The following is a 17,153-nucleotide window of genomic DNA, read 5'->3' as shown; positions in this document are numbered from 1 at the left end:
AGAACAACACTCTTGGTCACACACTGAGCTCTATGAAGGAAAGTGCTGACAGCGGGTCGCTACATAGTAGAAAGGCAGATTCGTTGTGTGTTCCCTTGTCTGTGTTTGAGAATGCCCCACCAAATATGCAGGAACAGAAGACCTTGTGGTATATCTACACTACCCCTACATGAATGGCAGAACTCAACAAAAGCCTGGAGCTAGAGGGGGTTTGACACAATGTTTACTGCATGAATCCGAGCAGAGATAAAGACACGAGCCAGGATGACAACAGGCACACACCAAAAAGTCCCAAATTGTGGCCATGTCAGTCTTTTTGTGGCATCTTAAAAATGAATTAACTAGGTTTATATATTTAAGTATTTTATGTAAGTGGAAAATGTGCAGTCATGTGAAAAAAAACAAGTCATATTAATGACTGATTAATAAAAAAACAACCATTGTATAATACAATACCCTAACACATATGCAGGATCAATATAAAATAAATATATCACCGCTCCAATGTACAGATATCTGTGTAGTTATTTACTGACACACCCATGATCCAGACTTCAACCAAATAAAACACAAATATGTGCCATCTCGGGACTTTGACACAAATTTTCTGCTACCATAGTCTTTATCACCATCAGAAGACGTTTATATATTTACTTAATACCACTGAATTTTTTAAATTGTTGAAATGTTTTTTTAAAAAAAAATCATATCAGCCTTTTAAGTGTGTGTGTGTGTGTGGGGGGGGGGGGGGGGACTAGCATACTTACAATATTAGGCATGTGCTCTTTATTTTGCAAGACATCGTCAACATATTACAAATGGTATTTCTAATACACGTAACAGACTATATGTGATATATGGACACGCCAGAGTGCAATTTTTAAAAAAATGTAATCACGGTTTTCATAGAAATCTAAATAATTTCCACGATGTCCCAATTTGGCTGACTCGGAAGTTGACGTTTTAATTGTTCAAATTTTCTCATCCCCGTCTCGTGAACCTTGGATTTAAGTTCAACGCGAGAACAATGAATCGCCTCAGCAGGTGGGAGTCAAAAATGGTAAAACCGTTTAATCGGCAAGTTGTCATCCGTTTTACATTCCGTTTCAAAACAATCCAGGTAAAAACTGAAATGAAGACGCCCGTCTGATCGTTATGTTTAATAAAAGTGAAAAATTTTGAACGAACCGTTTGCGAGTCACCCCCGTTTCGCCACATGGAACGGTCTGCCATTGTGACGTTTTAAAAATTGAGCAGGCAGGCTCGGCTGCGGGCTTTACTATTCAGAGAAGAAAATCCGTTGTTGTGGAGAGGAAGAGCGGCCCAAGAAAGCCAAGGACTAATAAGCTTACGGTCTACAACCGAATACCCCGGCTTTCTGGGTGTTTTTTCTTCCCTAGACTGTTTTTATATCGTTTTGTTTGACCAACATGGCTTGTGGGGCTACTTTAAAGCGGTCGATGGAGTTTGAGGCCCTCCTCAGTCCCCAGTCTCCCAAGCGGAGAAGGTGCAATCCACTACCGGGGACTCCCAGCACTCCGTCGCCACAAAGATGCAACCTCCGTCCCCCGGTCGACAGTCCTACACATTCGATGTCTCCCTCAGCCATAGGAGGTGAACACCGTCTCACCCCAGGTAAGGAATAAAGACGCATTTCTCCTTTTCTCTTCGTTTTTAAGGGTGGGTATTATGGGGGAGGGGGTTTGGGTGGAGTGGAATGGATAGCTAGCAAGTTGAGAGTCAGAATGGGGGTTGGAGGCTCAACCTTAACGCATGAAAGCTAACGTATGGAAACGAAAAGCTCTTATAATGCTAACTCACGAAATGTAAATGTTGATAATGTATTCGCACACCGAATAACAAAGCTGTTCTCTTTCCGGCTCGTGGAATTGTTGAGCAGCTAATGATCGTTTGCTTCCGAGAACGCTTTGAGTTGGCGAGTGAATAAAATTGAATTCATGCGGCTGGCAGTTTATAGTTTCCACTTCTGGGGATGTTAACAACGGCTCTGCCCTCGAATGATCGCATTTTAAAAAATGCGATGAAAGAAAATATTAGCCTAAGCGCCCGGCTAACGGCGTAGCATGTTGGCTCTCCCGAGGAGACGAGCGGTGCCGGGGCATCGAGCCCATCACTGCAGGCTGTTCACGAAGACTGCTGGGCTAATGTTTCTTGGCTTTAGTGCCACAATTGTCTTACACCGAGGTGGGGGGTTCCGACTGTACACCCCAGCCATTCCGGTCCTCTGCAGGCCCAGGTCAAGATTTAAATTCGTCGAATTACATTTAACACCGGTAATCAGCATTGCTATAGAAGATATGGGGCGGCGGGCGTTTAAGATAAATTCTTTGCAGTTGACCAGTGTATAAATGGGCTAAAGCGTTTTAAATTCTACTCGCCAATCTAAGAGTCATTCATTTCTGACATTTTGTCTGAAAAGTGAAAGTGTCTTTACTGAATGCAGATAAACCGTAAGTACAGACTCTGCACGCTAAATCCAAGGCTGTGATTTAACTGCTGTCATTGTCAGGATTCTGTCCTGGGTGTCCGTGTTGCCTTCACTTGCACTGTGCATTCTGCACACTAAAGATTGTGGCAGTGAGGTTTAGTTTTCTGTTGGTAACCCCCCCCCGTCCCTCCTGTGCATTTATCTGCTGTTTGCATTGACTTCCTACTGTGGAATATGCTGGGGTTAACATTAATATGCATGCCTGTGTGATGACCCTTGCTCCATTCCCAGAAGTTACTGGCATCAGTTAATGTTAGTGGAGTCTTTTACTGCCGTTTGACATTTTCATGACCGGAGCGTGCAACGTTCCTGGTGTCACTTGTTTAAGCTTTGGATATATCGGTTCCTTGTTCTTGTCTTGATGGTGTCACTTTGTGCAAGTTATTCCGCCATACTGGTGAAATGAAAGTGATATATTGAGCCTCGTCCTTGCACCTATTTAAACAGGATCAGAGTCATCTACAGTGTGATCTTAACATAGATTGTACCCAATAAGAAGCCCCTGGCTGGAGTTGCCCATTCCAGCTGAGCTCGGGAGCTTTTGTATTTACTCAGAATGCAGCTGTCACGCTCCCACGGCCCCTGCCTGCTCTTCCCAGCTCTTCGTATTTGATTACAGCGAGACCAGAACGGAAATCTAACCGAGGTATAGTCGAAAATGCCGCTTTGATAGATCCCAAGCTCCATTTGGATCCGAGTCAACAGTCGTTTGTTTTGCTCTCTTTCCACCGTGCCAGTCTGGCCGATCCTGCCCTCTTCATGTGTTTTGACCGCGTAAGACCTTAGTTGCGCCCTTTTCTGTGGTTCCTCCTCCTTCCTTCTTCCTGGAAACCTCTGATTAATCGCCGTGCCTGCTTGTGGTCCGGTCACGGTTGCCAAGCACTGACTGTAGTTTAACTACTTGGATAAATAACGAAAGAGGAATTTTGCTAAATGTTCAGCTGTGCCTCAGAACCAGAGTAACTAGCTGAAGAATGATTTTCTCACCATTTTATCCAGATGAAAGTGTAAATTGTCTGCTGTAGCCTTGATTTCTGGACCGTGGTCACTGTTTTTAATGAACGGCTGCAAAGACAATGATTTCAGTTTCGGTCGATCAGAGGACACAAGTAGCAGCAAGTGGTTTTCTTTTTAAAAAAACAATGGCAAGATTAATGCAGGATTTCCCCCAGGAAACACTGCGTAAACATCCATGAAAAGAAACGCAAACCTCCCCTTTAGAAAGAAAGGAGGTTCATTGCTATGTTCCCAAAACATCAGTGACTCAAACTCCATTATACTGGTGCGTTTAAAAAAAACCAACAAACCGTTTTGCCAACATGGCATTCTTGAGTAGAAATTAATTTTCATCTAGTTTCCTTCCTCCAGACAAGAACATGTGGTGTTTGAAGTGTGCTCTCACCTCCCTCCCCACCCAAGATAAGAGGTGCCGCTCACCAGATAGACACAACACGCTGGGTGACGTGACCTCCCGCATACGAGTTATTAGCTCTGGATCCTGCAGGTGTCTCTTGAGTCACGTTTAAGCTGCGCGGATGGAAGACAACAGGGCATTTAAATGAGGTCTTATATTCAAAAGTATAGCTTCAAGCTTGCAAATGAGGCGCTGAAATTCTGTGCGCACACACTTCCTGTTCCCCCAGGACTCCTAATTTCCTCCTCGGTGTCGATGCTGCAATAGCTTTTCACGCCATATGTTGAATAACTGAGACATTGCTCTTTGTTTTATGTTCCGCCCACAGAGCAGATCTTCCAGAATCTCCGTCAAGAGTATAGCCGCATCCAGAGGCGGCGACAGCTGGAAGGGGCCTTCAACCAGACTGAGGCCTGTAGCTCCAGCGATGCTCCCAGCCCCAGTTCCTCCCTCCACGCTCCCAGCTCCCCACCAGGTAGGTGGATTTGCGTGGACAGATTCCTCCTCGTGTCCCATGAAGCTGTTTTAGAGAGCCCAAATAGCAGTGACGGGTCAGGGTTATTTATTTGGAGCTTTTGGTGGAGTAGTTTTTAAGGCGCATAAGCTTTAAAGGGTCATTTGAGGGTCATTTCCTCAGAGATCATATTGATTGTTACTAATCTGGCCTCTAAGGTGACCAGCAAGCCACACCTGCTGGTGATTCACGATCACCTAATCCAGGAGTGTCTAACCCTAATCCATCCCAAGGTTCTGTCCTACCCTGTAGGACCAAAGCCCACATACTTCTACAAAGGTCTGGAATGCATCCCACAGTGTTTCCTGTCCTCCTGCCATTCCAGTGTAAAAACAGGGTTTTCAGTTGTCGTGGAAACGGACACATTCGTGGTCAGAATTGACCCCTCAGTCACCCTGTTGGTTCCGTGTTACCTCGCTGTCATCCCGTCCTGTGACTCCTGCCTGATGTGAGTCCACGGCTCATCCGTGGTTCTGTCCACCAGGTGCCTCAAGAAAGGACCAGCCGTCGTTTACACTGAAGCAGGTGAGCTACCTGTGCGAGCGGCTGCTGAAAGACCACGAGGAGAAGATCAGGGAGGAGTACGAACAGATCCTCAACACAAAACTTGCAGGTAATCAAAAGAGGGAGCTGATGACGTCTGCTGTGCTGGTGTCCATGGCAACGTGCGATCTGTTTATAGTTCCCGGCGCAGATAAGCACCATAAAGGCTGCACGATTATTCAAGTGTCTTAAGAATGTTCCGTGCGCTCCCGTTAAAAGGCCGGAATCAAAAAAGGCTCAACTTTCTGTTTTAGACGCACACGCTCATCTTATCTTTCCTCTTTTTGCAGAACAATATGAGTCTTTTGTGAAATTCACACAAGATCAGATCATGCGAAGATATGGAGCCCGGCCTGCTAGTTGTGAGTATCCCGACTCATGTTTCATTCGCGACTGTCTGAACCTGCTGCCGTGGCCTCTTTTAAAATGCTCTCCGTGTCTTTCAGACGTCTCCTGAATTAGCATCGATGAGACCCCAGCTTCCTCTCACAATATGGCTGCTCTTCTATTTTTATTTGGTCTCCCTTTTTAATCCCACCATCTCAAACTGTTTGGGTGCCATGGTTTTTTTTTGTTTTTTTTAAACGCGAAGGTTGATTTCTAACTTCACAAAAACTGCTGCTGGCCAAAAGTTGGAAGAATCTGAAAGTATGTTTGAAGCCCACAGTGTTTTTTCCCCCCAAATGTTAATATGCTCTTTCTGGAATTTGTGATTTAAGCAGATGTGTGTCAAATCTTCTGCTGGCGCTGTAGAAAAAAAGCTTTTTGGCTCATGTATAACCTTCAGCAGCTGTACTTAAAGGCTCCTGCTTCTCACACTGTCCCACTATTATTGCCTCCTCCCTTACAGTCTTTACCTGAGAATGTGGATTTTTCTTCCTTTTGAAAAAAATAAAAGTTCTGTGATCAAAACCTTTTGGCTGGGTCGTTTGTTGTACAAAATTAAGGGGTTCTGTCGTCATTCGTGTGGATGACAATAAGTGTGTTGTTGAGTTTCAAGGAGAATCCAGTGAAGAACAAACTTAAGGGTCTTGATTACATTACAAGACCAGTCAGGGAAGGGCATCTTTGGACTTTTATGCTGATTTAAACATATACTGTTGTGTATATTGCTAGTTTTGTCAGAATGCATGTATGTGAATATGGAAACACGGAAATAAACCTATTACATCCTACCAAGTACTGTTTCTGGCAGGAGAATCGACCGTGCACGCTGCTACTTGTGCTTTGGCGCCACCCGGTGGTAGAAGTGGGTAAATGCAATTATAACTTAAATGCACTGACTTCAATTTCCGAGATTGTGGGGCTAATAATGGGCCACATGGCGAACTTTGTTCTTTCGTTCTCCTTTCATTTCTGTGTGAGACAGAAACGAAAACCCAAAGCTGAGCCGCTGGCGGTGACGTCACGGATCCCAGGTGTGGCCCGGTGAGCAGGTAAGCTGTTGTGTTCCAGGCTCAAACCGCGCTATTGCAAAATCGACTGTAGCCGAGAAAATAGATAATATCTTTTTGTTGTTTGGGAAGAGGAAGGAAGTCGGATGCAGGAAAGAGCGTCAGGAGGTCTATATATATCTGCAACCGCGTTTTCTGTTGTTTGTTCCGACCTCCGTGTTCAAATCTCCTGGAGACTCCTCGGCTCGCCTGACAACATGGAGGAAAAGAGCTGAACTCTCTCTCGAAACGCACATTTAGACCCCAAACGAATCGGTTTTTGCTCCACCACTCGGAGGCATCTGTACTCTTCATGGTAAAGGATTAGGTGAGTCCGCCGCAGTTAATAAAAGCGAGCTTCCAAAAGTTAGAAAACTCTGAAATGTAAATATGCGTTTGCCCCGACTCCAGTAACGCCCTGTAAATAGGAAAAGACCCTTTAGTTCAACGTGGGCTTTATTATGAAGGAGTTAAAATGAAAGTTTCCCTCCAGCACTTGGAATGCGCGCAGTGGGTGACAGTTTAAATTCCCATTTAATACTGCATTAAAGAATAATATTCAGTGATATCTTGTTGGCTTTCCCATCGTTTTCCTTTTCTTTTTAAATGCTGGATAATCCATCAACATATTCGTTTTAATTGTAGTGAGTTTTGAACGGGCTCACTGTTCTGGGGTATTTTTGGAAATAAAGCAAATCAAATGCATTTGAACTACTGTTTGGTTGGGCTTTTCTGTTGAAGGTTCGGAGCAGCGATGGAGGAGATCGACCTCGAGCAGCAAGAGCCGCTCCCCGTGGACCGCGACGGCAAAAAGTTCCGGCCTGGAGCGGACCGACCCGACGGCGACAGGGAGGTGGGCTGCTGCGAGAAGTTCCAGGAGTCCGTCTCCAGATGGATGCTGCCTGAAGATGCTCGCAGCAAGTACCTGGAGAGGGCCAACTGCTGCCCTCCCCCCATCTTCATCATCCTCATCAGTATTGCAGAGGTAGAGGCACATTTAAAGGTTACTGGTTCTAGAATTGCCTTGTTTCAGGATCTCCAAGCTGCAGCTCCTGTTGCTTCATCTTAGTTTTGGGCCTCTTTAAGCCCAATAAGTCATTAATGTTTCCATATTTGTGTGGTGGAACTTTTATTTTGGGGAACTGATTTGTGAAAATCAGACGCTGACGTTTGATTTTCAAATCTGCTGCTTAAAAGGGGAATTTTTCTTTGGTTATTGTAATTCCTCCCAGACGTCTGTTCCTCTAGCTTGTTTCACGGGCCTTATATGTTAGTGATAGGTGGAGTTTTTAAACACCGCTGTATGGATGAGCCGTTTTAGCCTCGCGGCTAACGGGACGATCGCGTTAGAGCAGAGTCCCCTCTTTGAGGGACGCCTGTAGATTTGAGTCACTCTCTTCCTTCCTCTGGCCAGTGTCTGTGTGAGAAGTCGCTTTTTTCCCACGGTTGACTTTGGGATTTCCGCTGTCCTCGTCTTTCTCTGCCGTCCACACGTATTCCCGCCACCCCTCCAGCGAACGCGCATCTCAGCCTTCTGTGTTTGTTCCTTCTGTCCAGTTGTCGGTGTTTGTCTACTACGCCGTGTGGAAGCCGCAGAAGCAGTGGGTGACCTTGGATGAGGGCATTTGGAACAGCCCGCTCACGTACCAGCCCGACAAGAGGCAGGAAGCGTGGCGTTTCATCTCCTACATGTTCGTCCACGCCGGGTGAGCGTCAGAACCCTCGGCTCGCTATCGGAAACGACGGCAACTGGACCAAACCTTTCATTTGTGTGGGGTTGTTCTCCTCTTCTCCTCGCCACCAAACCTCCCCTTCCCCCCCCCACACTGTTCATGAACTTAACTGTTTACTCATCTGTCAAAACACTGGAAATCACGTGACCGAGCGCCATGGGAACCCTGGGAAGCCCGACCAGCAGGACTTTAAGACTGTAGTTGTGGTTTAAATGTGTTCTGATGTTGCTCTTCCTTTGTTGTTTAAGTGTTTCCTCTCTTCTCCACCTCCATGTAGAGTAGAGCACATCGTGGGCAACCTGCTGATGCAGCTGCTGCTGGGAATCCCGCTGGAACTGGTCCACAAAGGATTTGAAGTGGGGATGGTTTATATGGCAGGCGTCCTGGCAGGTGGGGCAGCGCCGCAGCTTTCCACAGGATGGCTTTTTTAGTGGTGGTGTTTGTCTGGTTTCTCAGATTCTGCACCGGTTTTCCATTTTTCTCCCAGGTTCTTTGTGCAGTTCCATCTTTGATCCTCATAGTGCTTTGGTGGGTGCTTCTGGGGGCGTCTACGCCCTAATAGGGGGGTACTTTATGAACGCAGTGGTGGTAAGTTGGTTAATATACACCACTTACTCTTCTTCCCTGACTTGCACAGTGTCCACTTCCGAATAGGTTCAGTCCTAGATGTCATATGATCGTTTCTAGTTTACTTAATTTAAGTCTGTTTTATTACAACAACAATCTTTTTTTTAATCCACAGAATTTCCGAGAGATGATTCCTCTCCTCGGAGTATTTCGTATTCTTGCCATCGTGATACTGGGTAAGTTGCACGATTTATTATTGTTATTATTCTGCTGCTTTAAAAGGCTCCATTCCGACACCTGTTCCCCTTTTTAGTTGGCACCGATTTTGGATTCGCCTTCTACAGGCGATTTGCCGCCGAAGAGTCGGGCTTGAAGGTACGACCGACGTGTGCTGCAGCAGAGAACCAGATTGAGAAAGAGCCTAAGTGGGATCTAGCTAATCTCTAAACGCCTGACAGTGTTTGGTGATGGTTGTAATTAGCGTGTGGCTATAAACAGGATCAGCTTCCCGGGACTTGTTTATTCACTCTGTCTGAACACATACTGATCACAGAACTTGTTAGCGTTAAAAACTGATAGTAAGAAGGGACAATTGGGTTTGGGAGCGCAGTTTCTTTTTCGATACAGACCCTTTCATGTCATTTCTGTGACTCTTGATACATCTGGGCTGTTAAACTGGTTCTACAAGCTTGGAGGGTGTGTGTGTGTGTGTGTGTGGGGGGGGGGGGTCTGTGCTTCATTGTTTAAACCCTGACTTTTCACAATCTTTTCTAGGTGTCCTTTGTGGCTCATTTTGGAGGCATTTTAGCTGGAATGTCCATTGGTTATGTCTTCTTCAGCGCCTACAACCAGAAGCTACTTAAAGACCCTCGTTTTTGGTTGTGCATCGTGGCCTATGTCATCTTTGTGCTTTTTGCTGTGCTCTTCAACATTTTCCTGAGCCCAGCCTTGTAAGATCATATGTTTTTACACCACCAATTTTGCCATAATTTTAGGAACTAAACAAGCCTTCATTTTACTGATGGCAGGAACTTTGATAGGATATTTTTTTTAATTTTTAGTTTTCATTTAACGTCATTTAATAAAAGATGGATTTCAGGTTTTGTTAAATGACGCCTCCTGCTGTTAGCTTGCAGCATTGCAGAACGTATTTAATATTTTACCACACTTTTGGGAAAAAAACTTCTAATCTACTTCTGACCTACTTTATTGTTCCTGAATAAATATTAAATAAGCTCGGATTGTTTTGTAAACCTTATTGTTAACTCTGTCCTAGGTTCTCATTCATCCAGGTTATATTAATCCATAAAGTCTAGCAAAGAGTCAACTGGACATAATTCCAGATAGAAGAAGCCTTTGTGATGAAAGGCAAAATCTCTTCCGCTTGCATTTCGTCAGTCCAGTTGACTCTTCGCTAGACTGCCTGGATTACGGTTAACTCCATGGTGCTTATTTTTTGTTGAATACTTCCAAGTCTTTCAGTATTCAAGAATGTGCATGATTCTGCTCTGATTCCTCAAAAGACTGAAGTTGTGAAGACTTTAATAAAAGAAAATGGCTAAAACATGGAAGAATGTGATTTGTCAGCAGGCCTTAGTGTCGTGATCTATAGATGCAGCACGTAAAAATGTAAAATTAGTCTGACCTGCTCATCTTTCCAGCAACTAGTCATTTTAAACAATAAAAATCACCCATCAGGTGTTACAACATACTGATTTAATCATATCTCCATAAAAAAACAGTAATGACCTAAAATTACAGCTAGAGGCACGTGAATCTGCAGCTTTATTCCAGCTTGAGCCATTTTTCTTCTTTTAAAGTATGGAAAGTTCCATAGATTCCAGCACATCAATGTAACTTCAACCATCAATATTCAATTATCAGACATTCTGCGGTGACCCTGAAACCGTGGGTGATGAACGTATGTGGCACAGTGCCCAGACGCCTCTGTCACTATTATACTGTAGAAACGGGCATTAATACAACATAGCGCGCAGACGTCTTTAGTGAGACAGATGTGTCGGAGCAGGAGTCACATCAACATCTGGGTCAACAACTACCAGGAGAATAGTTTTGCTCCATGAAGAAGAAACTGAAGCCACTGGACTCCTGGGAAGAGCAGAGTTCGTATTTAGTTACCAAACTACCACACACACAGGTTCGATTCCCCCACCCCCCAATTTAATAAATGATAAGCTTTAGAAAACAAACATGGAATTTGTGTGTTGAATGAAACACGTGCAGTTATATTAACTTTAGGTGCAAGTAAAAATTGATTAGTGACCATAAGAGGAAGGTTGTGTGTGTGTGTGTGTGAGAGAGTGTGAGTGTGTGAGTGAATTAAACCCTCAGTGTCCATGATGTTTTTCTATCCTGATGCAAGATGAACCTGCTGAGAGTTTTGCTTTGGTTTCCCTTTTTCTTACCTCATAGCAACATTTAACATCTTAGGTTACGACTGTCCTCCGATGGGACATTTTGAAAGTGTGGAGACACATTTATTACCATTACTGCAGCAGAACCGGTCAAATCGCGTGCACGGCCTCAACAACATTCGTTTTTAAAGGGGGCAACACAGCGTGGAACTGGACACAATGGCTCTCTGACCGCTACATGAGACGACTATTGATTACATGAGTCCTGTGTCAATAAATGATTGGTGCTAATCATTTGGGGGATACCGTCCCCTTTTCCATATATGGAGCTGATAATCCAAAACAGAACAATTCATCCTAAACTGGATTTACAATACATACTTAGGCTGTAACAGCGGCTATCGTACAATTTCAGATGCTTAAAATCAGCACATCTAAATACATTCAGTGCTGCAACCTTCTGACTCTCCATAAGAATTAAAAAGGAATAAACTTACTCAGACAGACACAAAGTCTGGACCTGCTGAGCTTATTGGTATATGTGTTGCAGCCGGTTTTAACCCCGCCATGCAGAGGCCATGAGCCAAATACCCCAGCGGAGCTGTTGCTATTGATTTCCTCTCTTCAGACTAGTGTTGGCAACGTTCCCTCAGCCGCTCACTTTTTTCCAACTTTGTTTCTGGCAGCTGTGGAGCACAGTCGGGTCACCGGGATTTGGGTGAGACGCCAGGACTGGTGGAGGTCACCAATGATTTTTTAAAAAACTTTTTTACTGGTGACCTTTACGGGGCCACATGGCCCGAAGTGTTCCAAACCAGCACCGACAGTCTGTCCACGCCGCTGCTGTGAGGTAAAGGGAACGCACGGCCTATGGGGACCATTTAGACGGGAGGATGTAAGAGGAGGAAGAGATGATTTGATTAGACGTACAAGCCCAGTCAGGCCATTTCTTACTTTCAAGCTTGTGTTATTTCCATTATATATAGAAATGTAGATTTTTTACCTACTGTTATATTTAGTGTTTTATTTCTCTGCAGTTCTTTTTATTTCAATTTTTGATCCTTTTCTCACTGATTTTAGTCAGAATGGCAGAGTGAAGATGGGAGACTGGAACTTCCTCGGAGGGATTTTGGAGGAGGTGCACATTCACTCCACCATGGTGGGCAAGATCTGGCTCACCCTTCTCTTCGTTTTCCGCATGCTGGTCCTCGGAGTGGCGGCCGAAGACGTGTGGAACGACGAGCAGGCTGACTTCATTTGCAACACCGAGCAGCCGGGATGCAGGAACGTTTGCTACGACCTGGCTTTTCCCATCTCCCTCATCCGCTACTGGGTGCTGCAAGTTATCTTCGTGTCCTCCCCCTCGCTGGTTTACATGGGCCACGCTCTGTACAGACTGCGGGCCCTGGAGAAAGCACGGCAGAGAAAGAAAGTCCTGCTGAGGAAGGAGCTGGAGTTGGTGGACGTGGATCTGGCCGAAGCCAGGAAGAGGATTGAACGGGAGGTGAAGCAGCTCGACCAGGGCAAGCTGAACAAAGCTCCGCTCCGGGGATCCCTGTTGCGCACTTACGTGGCACATGTGGTCACCCGGTCCGTTGTTGAAGTGGCCTTCATGACGGGCCAATATGTCCTTTATGGGTTTCACCTCTACCCACTTTTCAAGTGCGAGCGGGATCCTTGTCCTAATGCTGTGGACTGTTACGTCTCCAGGCCGACGGAGAAAAGCGTCTTCATGGTCTTCATGCAGTTCATCGCCGCAATTTCCCTCTTCCTTAACATTTTGGAGATGGCGTATCTTGGCTACAAGTGGATTAAACAGGGCATCTTGGATCTTTACCCGCAATTACAGGATGAGCTCGATGATGACTTTATCTCTAAGGGGGGAAAGGAATCTGTTGCGCAACTCTGCGCCAGTGCGGGCCGGAAGATGACGATTACATTTTCCCCAATTGATGGCAACCTAATGCAAGGAGCCGTTGGTCCAGCAGCGGCTCTTCCTCTCCTGAGTGAGCTGTCCAATCAACCACATCTGGGGGATTCCACATGTTTGGCCCAAAGCCCAAAAGGGTGCAGCACGATCCATGCAAAGCTTTCTCTCCCTCACAGCCAGGAAAAAGAGCGCAGTGACAGTGGCAGCCCAGACTATCCAAAGTGCCAACAGAAACCAGCCCCCCCGCTGCCAGTGAGCGCACCGCGGAGGCCTTGGAGGGCTCATTCTTTCAAATGCGCCACGGTGCCGGAGGGGAAGAGTTCTGACGCGGATTCAAACGAGGGCGCAAAAAGCAGCGGCGAGCAGCTGTGCGCTCAGACGTCGCCAAACCAGCGCGTCCGCCATCTCAGCCGTAGCTCCACGGCGGAGTCTCTGCATGGCTCCAGCTCGGGCTGCGCGCACAGCCCCACGCTGCCCCCCTCTTACTGCAAAACATCATCACCGAGCAAAAGCAGCAGCAGTCGGGAGCCAGACCTGCAAATTTAAACTGAAAATGGGAATGTTTCCAATTCCATCTGGCTGAGATCACTCCTGGACAGCGAGTATATACACTCACCGGCCACTTTATTAGGTAAACCTGTCCAACTGCTGATAACACTTCATTTCTAATCAGCCAATCACATGGCGGCAACTCAGTGCATTTAGGCATGTAGACATGGTCAAGACAATCTCCTGCAGTTCAAACCGAGCATCAGTATGGGGAAGAAAGGTGATTTGAGTGACTTTGAACGTGGCATGGTTGTTGGTGCCAGAAGGGCTGGTCTGAGTATTTCAGAAACTGCTGATCTACTGGGATTTTCACGCACAACCATCTCTAGGGTTTACAGAGAATGGTCCGAAAAAGAAAAAATATCCAGTGAGCGGCAGTTCTGTGGGCGGAAATGCCTTGTTGATGCCAGAGGTCAGAGGAGAATGGCCAGACTGGTTCGAGCTGATAGAAAGGCAACAGTGACTCAAATAACCACCCGTTACAACCAAGGTAGGCAGAAGAGCATCTCTGAACGCAAAGTACGTCGAACTTTGAGGCAGATGGGCTACAGCAGCAGAAGACCACACCGGGTGCCACTCCTTTCAGCTAAGAACAGGAAACTGAGGCTACAATTTGCACAAGCTCATCGAAATTGGACAATAGAAGATTGGAAAAACATTGCCTGGTCTGATGAGTCTCGATTTCTGCTGCAACATTCGGATGGTAGGGTCAGAATTTGGCATCTACAACATGAAAGCATGGATCCATCCTGCCTTGTATCAACGGTTCAGGCTGGTGGTGGTGGTGTAATGGTGTGGGGAATATTTTCTTGGCACTCTTTGGGCCCCTTGGTACCAATTGAGCATCGTTGCAACGCCACAGCCTACCTGAGTATTGTTGCTGACCATGTCCATCCCTTTATGACCACAATGTACCCAACATCTGATGGCTACTTTCAGCAGGATAATGCGCCATGTCATAAAGCTGGAATCATCTCAGACTGGTTTCTTGAACATGACAATGAGTTCACTGTACTCAAATGGCCTCCACAGTCACCAGATCTCAATCCAATAGAGCATCTTTGGGATGTGGTGGAACGGGAGATTCGCATCATGGATGTGCAGCCGACAAATCTGCGGCAACTGTGTGATGCCATCATGTCAATATGGACCAAACTCTCTGAGGAATGCTTCCAGCACCTTGTTGAATCTATGCCACAAAGAATTGAGGCAGTTCTGAAGGCAAAAGGGGGTCCAACCCGTTACTAGCATGGTGTACCTAATAAAGTGGCCGGTGAGTGTAGAATGCAGTGGTCGGAGATGCTTCATACATTGTCTCTTTTATAAAAGTTTATGCATCATGTACACCGAGACTTCTGCTCTGCTTAATGTTGAGCTGCTGATAAATTATTCTCATATTTTCATGATATCAGAACTGTTCTAGCCCTAGTTTAGGCCTAGTTTAGCCTAGTAGGGCTAGAACCCTAGTTTTAAGGCGCTCCTGATCATATCAGTCAGCAGCTGGATTAGTGTCCTTACTGTAAATGAGTTCATCTAAAGCTGAAGAAACACATTTACAGGAATGTTTTGGCACAGAGATGGTCAAATAATGGAGACGCTGCACTTAAAATGAATCTGATTCAGTGATCAGTATGATAATATGAGAATAATTTCTAAATGACAGTTAGATGTAGCTGTTATTTTATTTCTACTGCTTGCAAAATGACAAATGTTTGTGTGTTTACACACCTGCAGACGGTCCCAGGTGCATTGACCAGCAGTTCAGTGAAACAGCCCATAGGTCCTTTATAACACTGTGTTTTATTGTGCTTGAGTTACATACTTCAAATTTACATTTGCAACTTCTCACACCAGACCCTGTTAATGATTTCCCTGTAGACGAGGGCACTGTGTGTGTGTCTGTACACAAGTATCAGAAGTATAATCATGTCATATTTTTCCTCACAATGACCTTTTCTTTTCAAACCAAAAGGGACCAAATATAAAGGAATCACATAAACGGAAACAGATGCAATAGAATCGAGATTTACAAAATGCAGCACGGCTGCATGAAAAACATCCTTTCAGTTTTCTCGTCTTTAAATTCAAGGTGACAACAGTGTAACCCACCCACCCCCCACACTCCCCCCCAAAAAAATCAAGTTGGAGACCTGCCGACAGCTACTCTGCTGTGGGTTCATCTTCTTGTTTATAATGCTGCAGCTGGAGAGGGAAAAATGCATTAATGAGATGCCGACCTACATCATTGTGTCGTATATATCTATACATACAAACTGAACACGTAATCTCCTGCATCAAGATCTCATGTGGCTGAATAACCCCAAATTTCTAATAGAGACAGAAAGGGCATTCTTCTGCAATGATTTAGCAGAAGAGAAATGCTTACCTGTGCTTTGAGGTCTCTATTTTCCTCTTCCAGCGCGGCGCACCTTTGCCTCAAATCGTTGACCTCCTGCTGCAGTGCGTTGACCTCTGTGGAAGCCATGCCCACTGCGCCCATGCTCTCCTTCAAAAACCTGGGACAAGTCAAGTCAAACGATCTACCGCCAATTTTAAAGGTCTTATTTAAGGTTATCAACTGTAAACAACTCAATTCTTGATCTTGTGTACAAAAGGATACTCCAGTGGATTGCTGGGCCGGTCTTGATGTTCATACAAAGCCACAAGAACTTAAAAAAAAGAATATTTAAAAATGAAGAACTTAGTTCTCCTAACCCTGAAATGTTGTGAACACGGTGAGTGAAAGAAAATAAATTCAATTAAAAAACATACCACTTGTGAGGCTGTCAACAACGCCAGCCTTCTCCAGGTATCTCCGAAACTGCTCCCTTTTTGAGTCTGGAGCCTAATAAAATGACATTTCATATTTAATCAAAACACTTTCGTGGCTGTCTGCAGTGTGTTATAAAAATGCATGAAAATACACGTTCTCGACAACAAATTTCCACATGGCCATACATATAATTTTGAAACAATCGTTAAAGTGATATACAGCAAACAAACAAACAGAAGGATGACAAAACAGGCAGTCTTATACGGACGTTAATCATCTGGTTTAAGACTTATATCCAGAAATTCTGAACATGTCTTAAAAAGCGAAACATAAACTCACAGGTGTTCAAGTTTCTCTCTAATGAACGTATAAATTAGTATACATTTGTTCAAAGTAACAGCAAATGCACTTACTCTATACTTACTCTATAATGTGCCATGGTACCAGTAGTTTAGAAAATTAGTGTTATCATCGATAAAGACTATAGTTAGTAAGTTTTGTTTTCTCAGCGGTTCCTCCAAGCAGCTCCGCCTGTATTTAATGGTGCATTCAGGGGCAATCTAAACGACAAACATTCCACGCACCGAAAGTAAAACGAAAGCACAATATGCCTTTCAGTAGTACAGAACATTAAATACTCTCCATTTACAGAAGAACCTCTTTTTGTATTATTTTAAAAGACTTGTAAAACTCGTACTTTTGAGCAGAAAAATCATGTGATTGGCGGCTATATTTCTTCCGACCTTTTAGAGAAACAATGAACGTCTCAAATCCATTGTGATGTATTTATGTCGCCCTCTGTTGGTTATATAG

The 17,153-nt window shown here is 44.8% G+C and overlaps 4 protein-coding genes across 6 annotated transcripts; 3 read left to right on the top strand and 1 right to left on the bottom strand.

Moving 5' to 3' along the window:
• Positions 1-1,259: 1,259 nt before the first annotated feature.
• Positions 1,260-5,892, top strand: akirin1 (akirin 1). The gene is made up of 5 exons (XM_057044895.1): positions 1,260-1,635; positions 4,252-4,398; positions 4,922-5,050; positions 5,271-5,342; positions 5,427-5,892. Exons 1-5 carry the CDS (start codon positions 1,431-1,433, stop codon positions 5,435-5,437), a joined length of 564 nt encoding a protein of 187 aa, XP_056900875.1. The 5' UTR covers positions 1,260-1,430; the 3' UTR covers positions 5,438-5,892.
• A 393-nt stretch (positions 5,893-6,285) lies between these two features.
• On the top strand, positions 6,286-10,277 carry rhbdl2 (rhomboid, veinlet-like 2 (Drosophila)). Of its 2 annotated transcripts, XM_057044893.1 has the most exons (9): positions 6,399-6,416; positions 6,507-6,741; positions 7,155-7,398; positions 7,971-8,119; positions 8,424-8,536; positions 8,634-8,734; positions 8,889-8,949; positions 9,027-9,088; positions 9,488-10,277. In XM_057044893.1, the coding sequence occupies exons 3-9, from the start codon at positions 7,168-7,170 to the stop codon at positions 9,665-9,667; spliced, it is 897 nt and encodes a 298-aa protein (XP_056900873.1). In that variant the 5' UTR covers positions 6,399-6,416; positions 6,507-6,741; positions 7,155-7,167; the 3' UTR covers positions 9,668-10,277. The 2 variants fall into 2 exon arrangements, with proteins under 2 accessions (XP_056900874.1, XP_056900873.1); XM_057044894.1 differs by lacking the exon at positions 6,507-6,741 and having other exon boundaries at positions 6,286-6,416.
• Positions 10,278-11,778: 1,501 nt separating this feature from the next.
• gja9a (gap junction protein alpha 9a) lies at positions 11,779-13,564 on the top strand. Its single transcript, XM_057045136.1, has one exon. It carries the CDS (start codon positions 12,188-12,190, stop codon positions 13,562-13,564), a length of 1,377 nt encoding a protein of 458 aa, XP_056901116.1. The 5' UTR covers positions 11,779-12,187.
• A 1,784-nt stretch (positions 13,565-15,348) lies between these two features.
• On the bottom strand, positions 15,349-16,916 carry LOC130532324 (c-Myc-binding protein-like). Of its 2 annotated transcripts, none has more exons than XM_057044896.1 (5): positions 16,765-16,916; positions 16,340-16,412; positions 16,188-16,236; positions 15,954-16,107; positions 15,349-15,769 (listed from the first exon to the last, which is right to left on the bottom strand). In XM_057044896.1, the coding sequence occupies exons 1-5, from the start codon at positions 16,777-16,779 to the stop codon at positions 15,728-15,730; spliced, it is 333 nt and encodes a 110-aa protein (XP_056900876.1). In that variant the 5' UTR covers positions 16,780-16,916; the 3' UTR covers positions 15,349-15,727. The 2 variants fall into 2 exon arrangements, with proteins under 2 accessions (XP_056900876.1, XP_056900877.1); XM_057044897.1 differs by having other exon boundaries at positions 15,954-16,083; positions 16,765-16,912.
• Positions 16,917-17,153: the final 237 nt, after the last annotated feature.

This window comes from Takifugu flavidus, chromosome 10 (genome assembly GCF_003711565.1).
Source record: "Takifugu flavidus isolate HTHZ2018 chromosome 10, ASM371156v2, whole genome shotgun sequence".
Lineage (NCBI taxonomy): Eukaryota > Metazoa > Chordata > Actinopteri > Tetraodontiformes > Tetraodontidae > Takifugu > Takifugu flavidus.
This window is presented reverse-complemented; position numbering and strand designations above follow the sequence as displayed.

Bases quoted from the DNA above. Each gene is read 5' to 3' on its own strand.
- LOC130532324 (XM_057044896.1), bottom strand. The intron at 16,237-16,339 runs GTATGTTTTTTA...CTTTTTTTTAAG, and splicing joins TGTTGACAGCCTCACAAGTG to TTCTTGTGGCTTTGTATGAA. The intron at 15,770-15,953 runs GTAAGCATTTCT...TTCCCTCTCCAG, and splicing joins ATAGAGACCTCAAAGCACAG to CTGCAGCATTATAAACAAGA.
- akirin1 (XM_057044895.1), top strand. From the start codon at position 1,431: ATGGCTTGTGGGGCTACTTTAAAGCGGTCGATGGAGTTTGAGGCCCTC. The intron at 1,636-4,251 runs GTAAGGAATAAA...TTCCGCCCACAG, and splicing joins TGAACACCGTCTCACCCCAG to AGCAGATCTTCCAGAATCTC. The intron at 5,051-5,270 runs GTAATCAAAAGA...CTCTTTTTGCAG, and splicing joins CCTCAACACAAAACTTGCAG to AACAATATGAGTCTTTTGTG.
- rhbdl2 (XM_057044894.1), top strand. From the start codon at position 7,168: ATGGAGGAGATCGACCTCGAGCAGCAAGAGCCGCTCCCCGTGGACCGC. The intron at 8,120-8,423 runs GTGAGCGTCAGA...ACCTCCATGTAG, and splicing joins TACATGTTCGTCCACGCCGG to AGTAGAGCACATCGTGGGCA. The intron at 8,537-8,633 runs GTGGGGCAGCGC...TTTTTCTCCCAG, and splicing joins TATGGCAGGCGTCCTGGCAG to GTTCTTTGTGCAGTTCCATC.
- gja9a (XM_057045136.1), top strand. From the start codon at position 12,188: ATGGGAGACTGGAACTTCCTCGGAGGGATTTTGGAGGAGGTGCACATT.